Below are 20,737 nucleotides of genomic sequence, written 5' to 3'. Positions count from 1 at the left end.
TGCCAAGCATTTAAAGACATTTTTTTTTTATAGTACACATACCCCAAAGCGCGTGTTATAAGGTCAGTGAGGTTTTGCAGACCGAGAATCCCCTGGTGGAGAGCCCACCTCCCACTAGGCCCCGCCCCTTAAGGCTTCCATCACCTCCCAAGAGCGCCGCCTGCGGTCCAAGGCTTAACGCATGGCCTTTAGGTCCTATCAAGATCCAAAATAGAGCAGGCGGTTGAGTGGATGCTACCCGTGGGATTGTTGGGCCATAGTTTAGCTTTAGTAGGTAACGCCAAATGGTTTTCCAAAAGTGGTTGGACTGATTGACACTTCACTAGGAAAGGTGTTTATATGAGAGTCCATCCAGTGCTTCTCATGCCACTAACACTCAGCCCATGCTGGTGCGTGTGTAGTGGCGTTTCACTTTCCTGTTGACTAATGAGTTTTAAGACATTTTCGTGTGTGTGTGTGTGTGTGTGTGTGTGTGTGTGTGTTTTGGCCATTTTTAAGCTGTCCTAGTGAGTGCTTGCTGTGTGCCACTCCCAGCCCTCTCTGCTCTGTAGGTCTTATTTAAAGCAACAGGTGATGTCCCCTTTTCACAGACGGGTAAATGGTGAGAGGAGGAACTGGAATCCTTTGCACTCTAATGTCGAGTCCTCGGGCTCTTGGTTCTTGGGCATGGGTCTTGCCATTCCCACTGTTTTTTTTTTTTTTTTTTTAAAAAGAGGGAGAGAGAAAGAATTTTTTTAGTATTTATTCTTTAGATTTCTCCGGACACAACATCTTTGTATGTGGTGCTGAGGATTGAACCCGGGCCGCACGCATGCCAGGCGAGCGCGCTACCGCTTGAGCCACATCCCCAGCCCGCCATTCCCACTTTGTAAGCAGTTCCACCCTCACCATGTTGAGATCTAACCAGCTGTGTGCAGGTGGCTGTGGGACCCCTGATATTTCAACAGAGGACAGGAAGCAGAAGAGGAAGGCAGCCAGGGAGCAGTCCCAGGCCGTGGGGAAAGGTTTTATGGTTTGCATTTGGGATGTCCCCCAAAGGCTTTTGTTTTTAAGGCTTGGTCCCTGATGCAGCAGTGTTCAGAGGTGGGGCTTGGGGACTGGTTGGTCATGAGGGCTCTGACCTCATAGTGGATCAATCCACTGAGGGATTCATGGCTGAGCAGATGATCAAAAGGTGGTAGGACCTGTAGGGGGTGGGACCTAGTTGGCGGGATTGGGCCACAAGAGGAGAGCCCTTGTGTCATATGTCCTGTTCTTGTCACCCCTCTCTCCACTTCCTGGCTGCTGTGGGGTGAGCAGCTGGGCTCCCTCCCCGAGGCCCACGATGCATGGAGCCTGCCCACCCTGGACCGAAACCACGGGCCAAAATAAATATTCCCTCCTCTGAGTCGTTTCTTCAGGTATTTTGTCACAGCAGCGAGAAGCTGACTAACCCAAAGGAAAGGAAAAGGGACGGGGCTGAAGCCTGGAGTTCAAAGGCAAATTCAAAGTGTTTATTCACAGGAAACTATGAGGAGGGGGTGGCCGCAGTAGTGAGGCCAGGCCCTGAGTAGACAGGCATGAGCCTGCTCAGGGAGCACGGGGCTCTCGGCCGTCGAGGTGTCCCTCCCTGGCCCTTGCAGGGCCCCACGAGGATGTCAAATGAAGACTTTGAGCAGCTCCGCCAAGCGGGGGTCCTTGAGGAGCTTCTCCTCCAGCGCCAGGTACTTGAGTGGGGCCAGCTCCTTGTGTCTGAGGACAGAGGGAGGCGGTGAGGGACCAGGGAGCGGAGGCCCGGCCCCCGCAGGTCCTCCAGGCCTGCCCCCTCACCGGTTGAGCCGCTGCTCCAGGATGCGGATGCGGAACATGGCCTGAGAGCAGTCACTCAGGTACAAGTCCTCGTCCTCTGGGGTCAGGGTCACCTGGTTCTCCTGGTACCACTGCTGCTTCTTCTGCAGCTCCTGGGTCTCCTGAGGGTCAGGAAAACGAGTAGGCGGGATGGTGAAGCTGGACCCTCACCCAGGCCGCCATCCCCCTGGTTACCCGGTGGCCCCACGGATGGTGGCCCCACTGTCCCTGCCCACAGAGTCAGAGGGGCAGAGGCAGGGGTCCCAGAGATGACTTGGGTGGAAGAACTGGGGTCATGTTTAGAGCTATTTCACATCCGTGAGGTCAGAGCAGGGTCAAGACGGCCCCGTGGCTCTGGACAAGGTTTTCAGAGCCTCCGATTCCTTGTCTCCAAAACGAGGGACCCCTCTCCCTGCTCCTTGTGGAGCTCTGTGTGAGGACTAAGCGAGATGCTGCTTGTGTGCCAACCCAGCAGAAATGGGTCAGGGACTGGTTATGACAATGTGCCACCCACCCATCCATCTGCCATCCCTCCATCCATTCAGTAAACCAGTGACGAGGAACAGCTCAGCCATCCAGAAATGTGTCGCCGACACAGTCGGTCCCCCACACATCTATGAGGTTTGGGCCCCTCCCTGCTGCGGCCTGGCCCACCTTCTCGAAGCGGGCCTGGATGAGGTTGGCCTTGTCAATGAGCCTCTGTTTGAAATCGCCGAGGCACTCCTCCTTGAGGTGCACGGCCTGCCAGCGCGTCAGCTTCTCCCCCGGGGGCAGCTGGGCCAGGAATGGGGCCAGGTAGTCCAGCTGGGTCTCCACCTGCCGCATGTGCTCCTCGAGCAACACCCGCTCCTGTGGCAGGGAGGGGCGGCTGGATCAGCAGAGCCTTCCCCGACCTCCTGACCAGCTCTATCAGCAGGGTGGCAGGTCCCAGTGCCTGCCCCTCTGAAACGGGACAGTCTCTTGTAGCCATCTTTAAGGGTAACATCCAGTTCTATTCTTGACGTGAATTCACGTCTCTACCTGAGCCTCAGGCTCCTCCTCCGAGGATTCAGGTGCGATCACACCTATAAAGCACCCGGCCTGGTGCCTGGGATCCATAGTAGATGCTTGTTGGATGAAGGGCGGTGCTTACCGATGACATAGGGAATGCCAGCTGGCCCCTTCATTTTTCCCTTTCACCCTGGCCCTTATGCCCTGCGTGGGTGACCAGTGAAGGTGGAGACATGGGGGCCGACGCCCTCCTCTGGGGATCTGAAAACGGTCATCTGATGCCCTGTCCTGCCTCGCCAAGCCCAAACTGTTTTTAGAAGTCTGCACTTGGGACTTGGGTGGAGAAGAGGATTTAGAAGTTGGCTTTGAAAACCAAGCTGGGCCTTGCAGCCTGGCAGTGTGAGCTGAATACCTGGGGGGCCAGCGGCTACCAGCTGGGGCTACCAGCTCGGCCACAACCTGGAGAAAGCCTAGGTGGAGGTGGGCATGCCATCCTAATTCCTCCACCATGACCACAGGCCTTGGCTTTGGGCACAGCCCCTGGGTGAGGAGACCTGGCCTGGATCCCAAATGTTTTGGGGGGTGACTCATGGGGTCAGCTCAGTGGCGAGGGTGATCTCACAGTACCAGAACCTCACCCTCCTGGAGTGCTCGTGGCCCACTCCCTATGGGCCTCACCACCCTGGCGGCCAGGGAGTCCAGGAAAGTTCAGGCCTGGGCCAGGAAGGGCGGCTCACCATGGCCTCCCGATACTCCTTGCTCTTCTCGTTGCGCTTGGTGTCGTAGATGGAGATGGTCAGCGTGTGCGCCTCTTCCTCCTCCTCCAGAAGCCTCAGGATCTCCAGCACCTGAGTTGGGAGGTGACGAAGGGCATAACTAAGACCCCGGCTGCCTCCCGCCCACCCACTCTTCCCACGGGGACTCACCTCCAGCTCGGACTCCCAGACCTGATGTTTGGACAGCTTCTCCTCATTCTTTAGCTGCATCATGGTCTCATACTGGTAGAGAAGCTTCTTGGTGTGCTCCATGGGCTCCACCTGGGACCAGAACCACCACCGTGAGAGAGAGGCTGCAGTGGCGAGGACGGTGGGACCGCTTGGTTCAAATCTACTCCTGCCTCTTTCTAGCTGTGTGACCTCGAGCAAGTTGATGAACCTCTCTGGATCTGTTTCCTCCCTTACAAATATACAGATAATAATGGAAGAGGAATTGAAGAGGTGGGGGACTGAGGGATATGCCAGGAGGGTGTGGATTTGACTACTGACGGTGAAATCCTCAGAGGAGATGAGAACCTTCTCCCTTCCAGCATGGGTGGCAGGAGTCATACTAGAATCTGTTCTGACTGGGTGTGGGGGGGACCATGAGGAGCATTCTCAGCCTCCTGGGTTCTATTTTGGTGGAAAAGAGAAGATTTACAGGGGAGCTGCAAGGGGAAGGGTCCCCAGATGGAAGGTTTTAAGGGCAGAGATGAATTTCCAAGGTGGGCTTCGAAAGCGCCCATCCTGGTCCCCCAGGTTGCTGGAAGGGGACACAGGGCCCGGGTCCTTCTGCCCCACCCTCCGCGGCCGCAGCACACCTCGAAGCTGATGCACATGTCCGGGGTCATGATGATTTTGTTGCCCTTGTTGTCCACCTCGGTGCGCCGCAGGAACTCGCGCTTGTTGGCCGTGATGTGGTCGCTGCGGCAGTGGTAGCGCAGCTGGATGCGCTCCTCGGTGGTCAGGAACACACGCTCGGCCACGTCCTCGTCAGCGGGCTTCTCGGGGTTGCGGTGGAACCGCTCAGTGATTTTCTGTGAGGCCAGAACAGGCGCGGGATGAGAGGAAGGGGTTTCATCGGGCGCTCTGCGGCAGGCGCCGGGGACTCTGACACACTGGGTCTGGATCCTTTGGGTGGCCACACAGGGTACTCGTGGCCCACAGGTTCTCAGGGCAGGCCACTCCAGCCTCACGTGGACCTGGACCCCTCTCTCCAGCTCCCTCAGGTGCCAAATAAATTGTATCGACTTGGAGAAAAATGCAGAGCTCAAGGGAGACGGGTTGATCCCAGGATTCTGACCCCCATCCCACCCAGATCTCAGTTAAATGAGAAAAAGACCAAACCCACGGATCCACAGCAGCACCGAGGGCTCCTTGCAAGATATTCCCTTTACGTTTCTGTTTCTGTTCCCATAGTTTCTAGGAGTTTAGTCCCACATTGTTTTTTTTTTTTGGTAAGGAGGAGGAAAGAAAAGCCGCCTTGGCCCAGGCTTGAGGGCTCAGGTGGCCCCAGATGGCTCTGGGGTGGTGCATTTGGTAAAATGCTTGGCCCTGGAAGTAACGTGGGCCTGATGCTACTCCACAGCCAGTGCTGTCCCCTTCCGGGGTGACCTCTGCCTGCCAGAGGGCAAGCAGCCCAGCCCAGGCCCAGCGAGCTCTTACCACCGTGGGTCGGGGGTTCGAATCTGTACTGTTCAGAGACAGCTTCTTGACCCTGGGCCCAAAGTTGATGTGGCGGTAGGAGAGGAAGTCTGGGCGTCCTTGGTAGTATTCTGTCATTGTCTTGGGCGTCTCCTCTCGCTTTAGCAGGCCATCCACGCGGGCCGTTTCATAAAACTCCATGACGCGGTCCATCTCGGGTTGCATGGACTTGTATGAGTGCACTGGGGGGGAGAGGGGAGCCTGGTGAGCGCCGGGAACTCCAGCTTAGGCTCGGCACCCGGACCCCAGGCACAGGAAGAGGACAACGCTCCGTTATGGATGAGCAAGTGTTATGTCACCGATCCCGTATTGCTGGCTAGTTAGGCTGTGTCCAAGTTTTTTGCAATTATAAACCCTATCATAATGAACCTCTGCACCGTGCAGTTTTGTTCTTGTCCACTATTTGCGAAGAACAAGTTCTCAGCAGTGGAATTGCTGGGTCAAGAAGTTTTTGACTATTATTAATTATTATTATTGTTTTGGCGCTCAGGATTGAACTTGGTCCTTGCTCATGCTAAGCACATGCCCTACCCCTGAGTTACACCTCTAGCCCAACTGTATATTAACATATATTATTAATATATTCTGCCCAACTGTCCTCCAGAAAAGTTGAACTTGGCTTTGTTGCTCAGCATCTTTAGCCCCTTTAAATGCGGCCCCCACTGTGTGATGGCAGGATTTCTGCCCAATCCCAGCCACTGACTGGGCACACGGCCCTGGCTTTGACCTCCCTAGAGGAGCCTTGCCCATGCTCCCTTAGGCTCTGGGCGTCCCCCGACCACTCACACCCCGGGTTTCTTAGGGAGGGAGAGGCAGGTCTGTTGCTGGCCACCAAAACTGGAGGCTGTTCTAAGGCACGCACAAGGCCCCTCCCCAAAGCCCTAGGCTCCCAGCAGTGGGGTCCATGCACCTCGCAGAGCCTGGGGGTGGCCCGGCTTGAAGTAGTCGATGATCAGGCCCGTGGTCTTGTTTATGTGCCTCAGCTCCAGCTTGTCCCCGCGGTTCTGGTACCACTCCTTGATCTCCAGCACCTGGGTACCTGTGGGGCCGATGGGTGCCGGCTGCAGCCAGGCCAGCCCTCCATGCTGCTAACCCGCCACTCCCAGTGCAGAGAGGCCACTGGTGCCCACGCACACTGTGAGCGTAGAGGGGACATGCCCCAGGCCACACAGCATGTTGGGGGACCACTGGGACACCCCACCACCCCCACAGCTGGCGTGGCCTCTTACACTCCAGGTCCTCGTAGGTGGTGAGGCGGCACACCAGGCCGTTGGGGTTGAGGTACGGCGCCCACTTCTCCAGCTGCGCCCTCTGGTAGTGCAGCACCTTCTTCCCGTTGGGACAGCGGGTCTCGAACTCTGTGGACGCAGCGTTCCAGACTGAGAACAGGAGGGCCACCACCTAGGGGCACTCCTCCATCTGCGGCCACCGCCCTGCCCACTCCAGGAGGCCGAGGAGCAGGTCACCGGCACTGGCTCCAGCCGGTGCTCATTCTCAGCCAGGCAGAGCACAGATCCCCAAAGTCGGGCGTGTGCATCCCTGCCACACCACGCCCTCCGCCAGGCCCTTCACGGGGCGGGTGCCTCTGCCAGGAACACTGTTCCCTCCCAGCCTTGCTGGGCTCACTCTGCACCCTTCATGACTTTGCCCAAGTGTTCCCTGTTTCTGGAGCCCTGTTCTGTCTGCCCACCTGCAGTCCATTGTCCTGGGCTGGGCCGGGGGCTCCTGCCCTGGTCCCCGTGACAACCTCCCTAGTATCACCACCTGCTGGAATGACCCGTCCTCCCGCAGGTGGGCACCTAGCAGTCATCAGGTGACGATACAGGGCACCTCCAGCCTTCTCTGCCTGCCCCGCCCAGGACCTGACACCTCCTGAGCCACCTGCCGGGCACTGCCCCTGACCTTCTCCCCTGGGGTCTCAGGGACCAGTGGGTGTCATGCCCAGAGCCACGGAGCCAGGAAGGAAGGAGGGTGGGAGCCATGGTGGATAGGAGAGGCCAGGCAGCCTCTGCAGAGTGCCCCTGCCCAGCTGTGGCTCAGACCTCCCCAGAGTCCCAGGGGCTGGTTCTGGAGAGGGGGCGTGAACCCGCGAACAGCAGAGACCTTCTGGAGTGATCTCAATCGGCTCCACCCACGAGGGCGGCATGTCGAAGCTCTTGTCCTCATCCTCCTTGCCCTGCAGGGAGAGGAGGGGGCAGGTGGTGGTGCTGAGGGCCTTGCAGCAGAGGTCACAGCAAAGACCCTGTCCCTGTCCCCCACTGCAGTCAAGCCAGGGTAGTCCCTCAACTTCCTGGGGAACCAGGGGCCAGGAGCATGACCCAAGATACAGAAACTGAGGAGGACCCAGCCCTGGGCACGGAGACCTCCCTACGCCTGCCTGGCTTAGGACAGCGACGCTGGGCCCTGCAGGCCGCCTGTCCTGGTCAAGGCTCAGGCAGCCACTGGCTCGTGTCAGGAGCACACAAGACCCACCCCCACCCCCCCACACACACTGCAATCTAACACCAACTAAGGGGTCCTGGGCAAGTCCTTTAGCCACTCTGAGCCTCAGTGTCCTTCACCGTAAGCTGAGCCACTCGGGAGGCCTAGGTGACAATGTGTGTCAAGTGCTTGAGCGCCACCTTGCTGACATGATTACTTTTTTCTCTGAGCTTTCGTTTCCCACTCTGTGAAATAAGGTCTGGGCTAGACAAAGGGCCCTCGAACTAGGCAGCTTCAGAAACTCGGATACGATTTTCTCAGTTTATAACTTTTATCCTACGAACATTGCTCAGACCCGACACCTGGTCATCTAATCGTTGCTTTCTACAGGGGACATGATAGGAGAATCATCAACAGAGAGAATCGGCAGGAGTCTCTGAGGCAGCGAGGTGAGTGGGCTGTGCCTGGAGGCTCGGATTTTTCCTGGGGACCCACAGCTGAGTGCTCTTAAGAGGCTTGCCAGTGACAGGGGTTCCCTGGCCAGGGACGAGTCTGGTCCCTTGACAGGGTCCCTGGTCTCCAGGCCCGGCTCCCTGGGCAGGGGCTGAGCCACCTCTCATGACCAGCAGGGGGAGCTGGTGCCCAGGATTTACTGCACCAGGGAGGCTCCCACACCCATCTCCAGAGATGACTCCACACAGGGCCAGGCGTGGCTCAGCACGGTGCCCAGCACTGTGCCCAGCACGTCCCACCAGTGGCTCATTTTATTCTCACGCAGCACCAGGAAGTAGGAGAATCATTGGTGAAACTCTGACTTTGGAGCCAGATTGTTTAGGTTCAAGTCCCAGCTCTGTGTCCCTTGGGGAAAGTTCCTTCAACTCTGTAAGTAAAAGGGAGCAACAGTATGGAGGATGAAACCTGTCCCCACCTCACTGGGTGGCTGGGAAGGTTTCGATGAGTGAATTCAAGTCCCTCACCTAGGACAGAACCTGGCATGCCCCTGGTGGGGCCTGAGTGCGCCTGTGGCTGTGGGTACTGCTCTGTGTCCCCCCAAAACCCACATGCTGAAGTCCTAGCCCCAGGACCTCAGAATATGACAGTATTTGGAGATGAGGTCTTTTAAAATAATATACAGACATATTTTATTAAATGGGAAAACACACTAATCTGTAGAGAAATTTGTCCTCAATACAGACATTCAATAGACATTCAAGGGCAAATGAAGACATTCATAAAACTGACCACATATCAGGCCACAAAGAAAGCATCGAGATAGTCTAAAAAATGTAACATCATGCCAGTCACGTTCTCTGACCAGAATGCAATGCAAAAAGAAAGCAAGAAAAAAGAAACTGTAAAAACTCATACACCTGCCGACTTAATATCTAAAAAATAAATCCTTGGGTTAAGAAGAAACCATGAAAGAAGTTATAAGTAGGAATGAAAATACCATCAGCCAAAATTTACAGGATATGTCTAAAAGAGTAATTAGAGAAATTTTTGTATCTTTAAATACTTTATCAGAAAACAATAAACACTGAAAACAAGTAAGTATTTAAGATGTCGCTTATCTTAGATGAAACAAAAAATCATCGAAGATAAAGTTAAGGTGAAAGGAGGAATCAAATTTGGTCAAGAAGAAAGACTTGACAGAAGTAGAGGTGGATTCTGATAGCAGAACCACATGAAGACTGACTAAAGAAAAACAGAAGATAAAAAAATGGAGGAAATGCAAAATTTAAACAAGATGCCACTTTACAACAATCAGAACAGCAAAAATTACTGTACTGATGAGGATGTGAGGAAACAGGTAATGCTGGTGGGAAGGAGATGAGGCCTTTAAAGAGGTGATTAAGTTTAAATGATAGCTGGGCACACTGGCTCATCCCTGAAACCCCAGCAGCTCGGGAGGCTGAGGCAGGAGGATTGCAAGTTCAAAGCCAGCCTCAGCAAAAGTGAGGTGCTAAGCAACTCAGTGAGACCCTATCTCTAAATAAAATACAAAATAGAGCTGAGGATGTGGCTCAGTGGTTGAATGCCCCTGGGTTCAATCCCTGGTACTCCCCCCCAAAAAAAAGTTTAAGTGAAGTCATCGGGTAGCCCTAATCCAATATGATTGGTGTCCTTACAAGAAGGGATTAGGCTGGGTGCGGTAGCACATGCCTGTAATTCCAGAGGCTTGGGAGGCTGAGGCAGAAGGATCACAAGTTCAAAGCCAGCCTCAGGAAAAGTAGGGCACTAAACAACTCAGTGAGACCGTATTGTTAAATAAAATACAAAATAGGGCTGGGGATGGGGCTCAGTGGTCAAGTGCCCCTGGGTTCAATCCTGGTACCAAAAAAAAAAAGAGAGCGAGTGAGCTTAGGACAGATTAGGACAGATTCATACAAAGGGAAGGACATGTGAGAACACAGGGCGAAGAAGCTCTCTTCAAACCCAGGAGAGACCTGAGAAGAAACCTCCCTGATCCGTCACCTTGGTCTTGGACTTCCAGCCCCTGGAACGGGAGACAGCGTCGGTTTCTCAAGCTACCTGGTCTGTGCCACTTTGTCCTGCAGCCCTAGCCGACTGGAGCACTTATTTTTGTTCCTATGGATATGGCTTTGACTCACTCTCCCGGTTTAACATACAGGTGAGGAAACCGGGGTTTTTAATGGTTTTATTGACCTTGGAAGGTTAGCCCAAGGTCCCAGCCAACGTGAAGGCCCCGACCCCTGACCTCCAAATACAGGGAAGATCATGCACACCTTCTGGGAAGACGCCTGAAGGAAAATCAGAAAGGTGAGGCTGGCGACTTGGGGAAGGCCCTGGGCCCGCGACCTTAGAAGACTGACAGGACAGACGAGAAGGCCATGTGACTCCTGGGGAGGGAAGTGAAGGGCCGCTGGCCCTGGGGCTCCAAGAGGCTGTGGAGAGGCCTTATGACCCCGCACCAAGAGGCAGCTCTCCAAGGAGGAGGACGAGCCCTGAACAGGGCAGACTGTAGGGGGCGGGAGACCTGGGTTCAAGTCCCCCGGAAGGCTCACTGAATGTGTCTGGCCTCAGTTTGCCCGTCTTAAAGGGCCCTGTCCAGGCCCTTCTGCTTTGAAGACGCTGTTCCTGGCCTGGTGCCCCCCACCCCACCCACGCACACTCATGCTCTCAGGGAAACCTGAGGCTGCCTGAGCGACAGGGTGCAAAGCTCTCCCACACACCCCCGGCCCCTTGCCTCAGCCACCGAGACTCACCAGCGTTTCCACATCATCTTCATCGTTAAAGTCCTCATCGTCTTCCTCAGTCAGGGACAGGTGAGGCTTGTCGGTCCCCAGGAGCATGTACTCCCACTTCACAGGGTCTCCCAGGTCAAAGATCAAATCCTGATGAGGGAGGGGAATCAGCCAGTGAGCCACGGCCCCCATGCCTCCCCCTGCTCCCTGGGGACATGGGAACAGCTGCTCCCAGACAGCGGGGGGCCTGGGCAACTCCAGGCAGCTCTGAGAGGCCACCCCACACTCCTTGTCGCACCCCGCTGTTTCAGAATGAAAGACGCGCACTCAAGAAAGGAAGCCACGTGCCAAGTGCACAGACAGGCGGCAGAATGGAAGATGGCGTCTGTAATGTCTAAAAGTGACCTGTGATTGTACCCAGAATACACAAGGCACTGGTGATCATCTGTCATAAACAACAACAGAAAAGGGGGAAGAATGGGAGTAAACAATTTACAGAAGAGGAAACCCAACAAGTTCGAATGTACCTGAGGCCTCAACTCGGTTCAACAGAGAAGTGGGAAGGAACGCGGCCTCCCTTCACCCTCCCCAGCCGGCAGAACAGAAGTGGGGGTGGCATCGAGGGGCAGGTGGGAGGACCTCGGGATCCTCTCGCTGTTGGAGGGAGATGGACTGAAATGGTTTGGCCACTTCAGCTTCACCCCAGACCCCAGCTCAATGACACACAAACCAACCCCGGGACTCGGCGATCCCAGTCCTGGGAAGGGGTGTCTGTAAGGGGTGAGGGATCCTGGAGTCGGAGGCAGACAGCAGCCTCCGATGGGAACTTTGAGACACAGTGCTGAGCAGGAAACAGAAAAACTAAGAAAGGGTCCCGCTCCTGCTAAGGGGAACGAGGTCATGTGCTGGCCTTCTGCGTCAGTCACCTGTCACCTCTGAGAAAATCAACTCAGAGGGTGAAGGATTTCTATCGGCTCACGGTTCCAGAAGGTTCTGTCCACGGTGGGCTAGCTCCGAGGCAGAGACAGGTGGGGGGAAAGAGCTCTCCCCCTGGCAGTGGGGGAGGGGCAGGGAGGGTGTGAGAAAGGGAGGAGCAGGAAGTGGGGAGCCAGGGACATGAAGCCCTCTCCAGGCCGCGACACCCCCCCCACCTGCTCCCGCATCGGGGTCCTCCCCCTGCAGGTTCCACTGCTTCCCAGTCGTCTCTACAGATTCATGTTAAATTAATAAGCAGGTTTAGAACTTGCTGGGTATGAGGGTGGTTGGAAAAATATCAAATGTATTTGGTAAATGCAGGACCATTCTGGAACAGCCAAAGGGAGCAGCATAGGAAATACCCAGGATCAGCACTAATGTCGGGGGAGCTCCTGGAACCCTCCTGCGCTGCTGGGGACAGTGGAATCCGTGCGGTCATTTTGGTGAAATGGGCAGAATCAACTACCCCCAAACACGCGCCTCCCTGTCACCCAGCAACCCCACTCCTGTGTGTTTAGCCAACTGAAGTGATATGTATGTTCACCGAAACGCGGGTCGGAAAATATTCAGAGCAACACTGTCTAAAATATTTCCAAACTGAAAATTATCTCAATGTGAAACTCAAGCACGGAAAAATAAGATGTGGTGTGCTCGGGGGATGACAAATCCATAAGACAAATGAGAACTAACAAACCCCAGCTGCACACACTGATGGTGACCCTCACAAACAAAACCAAGGGGGACAGACTCCAGGCATGAAGAGCAGACACGGCAGGACTCAAGGACACTCAGTCCAAAGTCAGGCGACACTAATGGGTGTCGTTTAAGTCAAGGGGGGCTCATCCGCCCCCAGCCCCACCATTGCCGAGTCCCCGCAGCCCACCGCCTGGCCCGTCAATCACCATGCCTGCAAGAGCATCGTCTCCCTTTTGATCTGTGCCTCCTTTTGGAATGTGGGTTGTTGGTTTGCATGAACTTCTTTTTTTCCTTGCTGGGGATCGAACCCAGGGCCTCATGACATTAAGCAGGTGCTCTACCACGGAGCTGGAGGGTGGAAGAATTAGTGACCAGGAGAAGAGAGAAAGGGGGCTTCTGAGACGCTGGTCCCGATAATGCAGGTGTGTTCAGAGTGCGATAATTCAATGAGATGTACACCTAGGACGTTGCCCTCCTCTGTACACTCGTGTGTGTGTGTGTGTGTGTGTGTGTGTGTGTGTGTGTCAGTGCCACTTACATAATATATGCATTCATTTATGGGGAAGTAGTCCCTGGACACAGGGCTCCCTGGGGTGTGGGCAGTGTTCTTTTTCTTGATCTGGGTGCAGGGGACCAGGGCTCTGTGGATGGGAGCTCATGGAGTTCCACATTGAAGAGGAGCACGCATTCTGCTCTACTTCAACGGAGTCTGAAAATATCCAGGGGCTGGGAATGTAGCTCAGTGCTACATGCTTAGCATGTGCAGGGCCTTGGATCCAGTTCCCAGCACCTCACACATGCACATACAAGAAAGAAAGTGAATCACACAAAACAACAATCCACGTTCAGAAGGATGCAGGAGGGGCTGGGGTTGTGGCTCAGAGGTAGAGTGCTCGCCTAGCATGCGTGAGGCACTGGGTTTGATCCTCAGCACCACATAAATATAAAATAAGGATATTGGGTCCACCTAAAACTAAAACATAAGTAAATAAATATATATATATATATTTTTAAAAAGGTGCAGGAGTCAAAAGGGAGATGATGATTTTATCAGAATGGCTACTGATGGGTGCTCTGGTAGGGGTCTGAATGTCCCCCAAGGCCTTGTGTATTAAAGGCTTGGTCCCCATGGAAGAAAGTTAGGTCACTGGGGAGGGTGTCCTGGAAAGGCATGTGGTCCCTTCTCCCTCTCTCTCTCTCTCTCTCTCTCTCTCTCTCTGCTTCTGCTGCATCCGTGTGTGTTGCTGGGGGTTGAACCCAGAGCCACACACGTGCTAAGCCTGTGACCTACCACTCTGAGTTACATCTTCAGGGATTTCTGCTGTTGTTGTTTTGGGTACTGGGATGGAACCCACGGGCTCTGATCCACTGAGCTTCATCTTCAGCCCTTTTTGTCATTTTGAGACAGGGTCTTGCCAAGTTGCTGCAGCTGGCCTCGATCTTGCAATCCTCCTGCCCCAGCCTCCAGAGTCGCTGGGACTACAGGCAAATGCCACCACTTTGAGCACCTCCCTGCTTCCTTTTTGAGGAGAACAGATGTCACACTCACCTGCCATTATGTGCTGTGCCACTGCAGGCCCCAAGCTACGGGGCCTGGCCACCATCAACTGAAACTTCTGAAACCATGAGCCAAAATAAACCTTTCCTCCTTGAAATATTTTTTTTATCTCATGTATTTTGTCGTAGTGTTGGAAAGCTGACGGGCACAGTGGGCAGGAGCGTGGGCTGTGGGAGCCCAGGGGTGGGGAGAGCCTTCCTGCAGGCTGTGCCTGCCACACATCTGGGGACCCTGCCCCGGGGGTCACCTTGCAGCAGTTCCAGCAGTCCTGCATGTTCACCCAGTAGTTCTTGTGGTTCCAGAGGCTCTCGATGCCCAGGAAGTGCTCGTCCTGGGGGCTGTAGCTGCGCCCCGAGAGTGCGTCGATGAAGAAGCTCTCAGGCACCTCGCGCTTCCCTGAGAGCACCAGGACCCAGGAGTGCACCCGCAGGCCGTGCAGGGAGTCAGGCTTCACCTTTGTTTCTTCCTGCATGAGAAAGATGGGTGGCCACTGACCGGTAGGGTGGGGAGAGGAGCTGGGGGTCTAGACTTCTCCCTGGGGCTGGGGAACAGGCAGAAGATGGGGTCCCCCCACCCCGGTTTCAGGGATTGAACCCAGGGGTGCTTAACCACTGAGCCACATCCCCAGCCCTTTTTTTTAAAATATTTTTTATTTAAAGACAGGGTCTCACTGAATGGCTTAGGGCAGTGCTAAATTGCTGAGGCTGGCCTTGACCTTTCAATCCTCCTGCCTCAGCCTCCGGAGCTGCTGGGATTACAGGTGTGCGCCACCGTACCCAGCAAGCTCCGTGTTTTAATGACAAAATGGAAGGATCCCACTAAATCTGTGGCTCTCCAACTGGGCTCTGTCGCTCTCTCAGGGTTTACCAGCCAAAGGGACCCACCAGGAGCCGCTCCTCGGCCTCTTTGCGCAGCTTCTCCTCCTGGTCTCTGATCTCCTGCTGCCTCTTTTCCTCTTGCTCCTGCTCAAAGCGGCTGGTCAGGTCCCGTGGGGGTTTGACGGCGTACTTCTTAGGGGGCGCCTTCTCCTCCTTCTTGACTGCCTGTCGCGCAGCGAGAGAGGTAGAGTCAGCAGCCCTGATGTGCATCCTTCTCTCTCTCTGACACACACACACACACTGCTCTGGCCCCAGGTCCTCAGCCCCTGGTCCTGCAACAGGGCTCACAGTTGTCCCTCCGGCTCTGGGTCTTGTGGCCCTCAGAGCAGAGGGAGCCACAGCTCCAGCTCCGGGAACCTGGAGGGGTCTTCTCTTCTCTGCAGATCTCAGCTCTTCTGCAAGTGGGTGAGAGCCCTAGAAACCTCCTCCCTGGCTCCTTCTGAGAAGTAGAGAGGAAAGTGCCCTGGGGAGGGGGACCAGTAACTGGACACAGGGCTTCCTGGGGCGCAGGCACGTTCTCTTTCTTGATCTGGGTGCAGGGGACCAGGGGGGTTCACGGAGATGGGTGTTGAAGATGGGCACGCGTTCTGCTCTTCAAGACGAAGTTTTTTTAAAAAAGAGTTCAGAGGCCGAGGATGTAGCTCAGTGGGAGATCGTATGCTTAGTGTGTGCATGTCCCTGGGTTCACGCCCAGAAAGAAAGAAAGAGAGAGAGGGAGGGAGGGGGAGAGAGGGAGGGAGGGAGAGAGGAAGGAAGGAAGGAAGGAAGGAAGGAAAAATTAATCTCACAAACCAACAATCCACATTTCTAAAGGATGCATGAGTCAAAGGGGGGTGATGATTTTATCAGATGGTGACTGACGGGTGCTCTACCTTGGGTCTGAAATGTCCCCCAAGGCCTCATGTGTTAAAGGCTTGCTCACCAACCTGAGGTGCTTTGGGACAGGGTGGAACCATTAGGGGGTGGGGCCTGGGAAAGGGCTGTTAGGTCCCCGGGGTGTGTCCTGAAGGGAGCGTGGTCCTGCACGTCTCTCCACTTCCTGCCTCGCTCTCGTTTCCTCTTCCTCGTTCTCTTTCCTCTTTCTCCCTCCCTCCCTTCCTCTCTCCCACGGTCTGTGCTGGAGGTTGGACCCCGGGGTTCTCTCCATCCTCGTCCCTGTTAGGGTCTCGCCAAGTTGCCCAGGCTGGCCTTGAACTCGGAACCCTGCTGCCGTCAGGGCAGGAGCTGAGGGGTGGGAGCTTCTCCTTTTCCCCACCCACTGCCCATCTAGGGTGACCTGGGTCTGATCTAGAAGGTGGGGAAGTGGGGGTGGATTTTTCAGATCTTATCATTAGAGGGCTTCCCATGTTGACTCAAAGTGTGAGTTTGTCTGCCCAAGAAGGAAAAGACAAGGCTGTGCACGCACGTGTGCATACATACGCCTGTGCGTGGGTGAGAGCGCGTGCACACTGGTGCAGCGGTCTGTGTGCATGCAGGTGTGAGGGTGTGGCATATGTGTGTGAACACGTGTGTGTGTCTAAGCGTGTGCTAGGAGATAAGCCACCGACGGTGCAGGGCTGTGGCAGTTTCTGGGACAGTTTGGGGAATAAAGAGGGACCCCGCAGGGGTTGGAGGCAGGCAGCCCCGGGTGCGGCCCTGGTCTCCACCCACCAGCCGTGGGGCTCCCCCACATTGCTTCACCTCCCTGTTGGTCCCAGCAGACTCATCTCTGAAATGACAGTGATAACACCCGTCCCACGGGGCTACTGAGAGGAGCAGCCACATCAATGACAGGGAGGTGGCATAGACCGGAAAGTTCTCTCTCTGTTATTGATTGATATAATTTTGATGATTAAAATCTGGGGCTTGGACTGCAGCTCATGGTAGAGCACTTGCCTAGCGTGTGTAAGTCACTGGGTTCAATCCTCAGCACCACATAAAAATTAAAAAAAATAAAGGTCCATCAACAACTAAAAAATATATTTAGAAAAAAACTTTTGGCCAAGGCAAGAGGCCCATAAGTGGGCTCAGAGGCCTTTGAAGTCAAGCTCCACGGTCCAGCCTCCACTCCCCTGGGAGCAGAGCCCCAGCCACCAGGCCCTCCTTCGACAGAGCCTGGGACCCCCAGGTGCTCCCCCAGGTGTGGCCCAGGTACCCAGCATCATGCTGGACCCCTCGGACCCCAGGTCCCATCCCTGAGCGGCAGACGACCTTGAAGGCAGACCCTGATGGCAGAATCACCCAGGTTACCAGAAACACCTTCTGTCTGGAGGAGGACTAGATTCCCAGCGGAGAGAGAGGCCTCTGAGATTCCCATCATGAGAATTCTCTTTAGGGTGTTTCTCCTGGCGCCCTCCATTCTGGCCGTTCAGTCAACAGACTCAGGATAGAGTCGCACCCCCGGGGCGTGGCTGTGTGGGGTTTCTGCTGTTTGTTTGTTTGTCTAGTTATTAAAGAGGCCTCTTTAGCTGAGGCGGGGAGTGGTGAGAGCCAAGCCTGTGGTCTTGGTTTCCCCCTGTGCCATCGACTGGCTGGATTTCTACCAAAGGACCCAAGATGAAGACCACGTGGCATTCAAAAAACGTCCCCAGCGGGAACACAGTAGCCTAAACGGAGTGAAGACAAGTGGGAAGGGACCTTCGGTTTGGAGAGTTGGGTGCTAAGGACAGAGAAGTGACGAGTGGCTCTGGGGGCTAGGGGCTTGGCGATGGAGCCGTGTCCTTGTGCCCGGGCAGGACGGGCTCTCTAAGGAGGGCATCCCGGTCCCAGGAAGGCACACCCCGGGCTGTCACGGCCGCCGGCGCCGGGCGTACCTCCTTGGGCTTCACGGTGAGCGGGCACACCTCCCGCGTGAGGTCCATGTGGCACAGGTCCCAGGAGCCGTAGCCGTTGACGCAGTAGGCATCGTAGCCGGAGCCCAGCAGCATGGAGCAGAGCAGCGTGCTGAAGTCGAAGCAGTTGCCCCTCCGGCACTTGAGCACCGTGGTAGAGGAGTACAGGTGGGTGGGCTGGCCACCGCCAGCAGGTCAGCACGGCCGGGCACCGCTGCCCGCCTCCGCCCCACGCCACAGGCCCCGTCGGGGCCGGGAGCGAGCCCAGGTGCATCTTTCCTGCCTCTCCCCGTTCTCAATGAGAAGCTGACCTAACTAGTCAGAAGCCCAAAGAGGGGGCTGCGGATCACGGGGAAGCTGGGCACCCCCACTGCTCTCTGTACCTCCTAAAGTCATGAAGAGGGAGACTCTGAGGCAGAAAGAGGAAGAGGAGACAAAGGTGAAGCCAGGAGACCCAGCTTGCTATGCGCCCTCAGCCAAGTGGCTGTCCCTCTCTGGGCCTGCTTCCCTCTAGGGAATCTCTGAGGAGCTGTGGCCTGAGACTGGCTGAGGCTCCTTCTCTCTGACCCTGCCTGCCTCCTGTCTTAGGCCTCCTGGGCCTCTGGAAGCAGCCCGTGAGTGGCACTTACCGGCTTGAGGGGGTCAGGCAGGGGCACCATGGTGAGGAAGTCGGAGACGAACTGGGCACAGCTGTCCCAGTTGTAGAGGCCGGGGTAGGGCATCAGCGTGGGCCGGATGGTCGTGCTCACGAACTTCTGCAAGTGGAAACACATTCCTTGGGCCAGGCCCGGGGGGTGGGGGGCGTGAGATCTGTGCCTGGGGTGAGGGAGACCCTGGAGCCAGAGCACACAGGCGGCCAGGCCCGCAGCCCCGAGATGGCGAGTCATGGCGGGTGGCCTGCGGGGAAGGCGATGCCCAGGCCTGGCACGTGCCAGCCCTCAGTGGCCGGGAGGAGCCCCCCACATTGGTGGCACTGGGGTGGCACAAGCTTATTCCGCATCTGGACTGGGAAGGCTGAGGGAATCCCTTCCTCCAACCCCCGGGGCACCAAAGGGGACCCAGAGAGGCCAAGCGAGCAGCCTGAAGTGACCCAGCAAGCAGGGCTGAAGGGGGAGATCAGGTTTCCTCCCAGGGCCTACAGAGGTTCTGGGCAGAGCTCAGGATCGTCCCCAGTCCCAGAGCTGTCCCCACCCAGGGAAAGGCAGGGAAAGAAGACAACGAGGTCAAGGCCAGGCCTCAGGACCCAAGCAACAGCTCCTTCCTGTAAGCCCTGTGACCCTCCCAGGCTCTCTCCAGCTGTAGACAGAGGAGCAAGGCATCATCCAGAGGTGACCCGGCCAGGCCAGCGGGTCCCACAGACCCCAGGTGATGTTTGCCTTGTGTTCCACCCAAATCCTAATTCCCCCTCCTCTGGACCTGCTCACCCCAGGCCTCGGGCTGCCCAGGGCCGGGTCTGCAGGCTCCAGGCCACTGCGCTCCAGGGCCGGCATCTGGACTAGAAACCCCACCCACAGGAGCTCTGTGCTGGGGCCCCCAGACCTTGGAGAACCCGTCCACCTCCCGCTGCCCGGGGCCCCGACCCCGGCCCTGCCCTCCAGGACCCAGGCTTACGGGCACTTCGCACTCATTCAGGGGGTGCAGGAAGAGGGGCATGCGGTCGGGGCACAGGTGGCTGTACTGGCGGGAGAAGTTGTCCGCCACCTGCAGCATGAGCTTCTCCCTGGGCGTGTTGGTTTTGTAGGTCAAGGGCAGCTTGGAGATGTCGATAGTGTCCGCATCCGTGGAGAAGGAGGCCCTGTGTCATGACCGGGCTGGTGTTCAGTCCGAGGGGCTTCTCCTGGCCCTCAGGGGGATCCATGTGAGCTGCCGTGGACTTTCCCCTTCCTCATTTAAACCACACAACTAACTACCCAGGGCCAGCACCATTGTTAGCACCTGCCCTTGTTAAAAGAGACTGAGACACAGAGAGACTGAGTGACTTGTCCAAGGTCACACAGCCCGGTAGGGGCAAAGTGGGGACTCACACTAGGCAGTCTGAGAGCAGAGCCCCCAGGTGCCACCATTCTGCTTGGCCCTTCCTGCGGGTCCCCGTCTGCCTGTGCCGGGGCTGCTGCTGGGTCAGAAGTCCCCACGCCGACACACTCACAGGTGATCCCCCGGGGTTGGGACCTCGATCTCCGACAGCTTCCTCTCCAGGTCTCTGAGCATCTCGGGCGACAGGGTGGTCTCCTCCCTCTGGGCCTCGGCTGGCCTCGTTTTCTCAGACCTCTCAGGCTGCTCGGCCGCCTCCTCCCACTCGGCTGCCTCATCCTCCTCTATTGTCTCCGTCAGGACCTCCATTCTGGGGGTCCCAGGCCGTCTGGAGGGGGAGGATGTGTTGGGATGGGCCCAGGTGCAGGCCGGGGAGGCCCCGGGGGCCCTGGAGGCCCTGGAGGAGGTTCCACTCCCTCAGGGAAGTGAGTCCCTCTTACCCCCTCCTTCAATCCAGGAGAAAGACTGCGTGGTGCTAGTGGGGACAGCAAGTCCTAAGGGACAGCAACTCCTAAGGGACAGCAACTCCTAACACCTTAAAAAAGAGACAAGGCAGGCCCAGGCTGGGAGCCCTGGTCAGGGCCGGAGTCAGTGGCCCAAAGCACCTCCCCTGGCCTCGCTGCTGTTCGATGTTTATTTGGATGATTTCAAGCAAGCGACGCCAACACTGAGGGACGATTGCATGCTATAACGTTTCCCAGTTAAGTATGTATTCGTAAAATCCAATAAGTGAGTTGGCTTAAAAACAAGTCACGATAGGAAGGTGACAGAGACTAGGACCAAACAGAAAGGCAGCAGGTGAACCAGGCTTCGTCTCATCACACTGGAAACCCAGGCAACGAGAGTTCCAGGGCAGGGCTGCCACTGAAGGTCAGGGGTAACGCGA

General features: G+C 56.2%; 1 protein-coding gene across 1 annotated transcript; it reads right to left on the bottom strand.

Annotated features, from left to right (window-relative positions):
• Positions 1-1,637: 1,637 nt before the first annotated feature.
• On the bottom strand, positions 1,638-20,160 carry Drc7 (dynein regulatory complex subunit 7). Its single transcript, XM_076839182.2, has 17 exons — positions 19,967-20,160; positions 19,432-19,615; positions 18,450-18,575; positions 17,803-17,997; positions 15,017-15,175; positions 14,380-14,598; positions 10,925-11,053; positions 7,380-7,452; positions 6,506-6,634; positions 6,187-6,315; positions 5,238-5,458; positions 4,394-4,609; positions 3,744-3,854; positions 3,555-3,665; positions 2,482-2,676; positions 1,810-1,949; positions 1,638-1,731 (listed from the first exon to the last, which is right to left on the bottom strand). Exons 1-17 carry the CDS (start codon positions 20,158-20,160, stop codon positions 1,638-1,640), a joined length of 2,625 nt encoding a protein of 874 aa, XP_076695297.1.
• Between the last annotated feature and the right edge of the window lie 577 nt (positions 20,161-20,737).

Source organism: Callospermophilus lateralis, chromosome 18, assembly GCF_048772815.1.
Source record: "Callospermophilus lateralis isolate mCalLat2 chromosome 18, mCalLat2.hap1, whole genome shotgun sequence".
Classification (NCBI taxonomy): domain Eukaryota; kingdom Metazoa; phylum Chordata; class Mammalia; order Rodentia; family Sciuridae; genus Callospermophilus; species Callospermophilus lateralis.
This window is presented reverse-complemented; position numbering and strand designations above follow the sequence as displayed.

What these genes read in the sequence shown, in the direction of transcription:
- Drc7 (XM_076839182.2), bottom strand. Translation starts at nt 20,160, where the DNA reads ATGGAGGTCCTGACGGAGACAATAGAGGAGGATGAGGCAGCCGAGTGG. An exon ending in TCACCGTGAAGCCCAAGGAG is followed by an intron (nt 15,176 to 17,802) that starts GTACGCCCGGCG and finishes GCTGCGCGACAG; the next exon opens with GCAGTCAAGAAGGAGGAGAA. An exon ending in ACTGCTGGAACTGCTGCAAG is followed by an intron (nt 11,054 to 14,379) that starts GTGACCCCCGGG and finishes CTCCCTCATCAG; the next exon opens with GATTTGATCTTTGACCTGGG.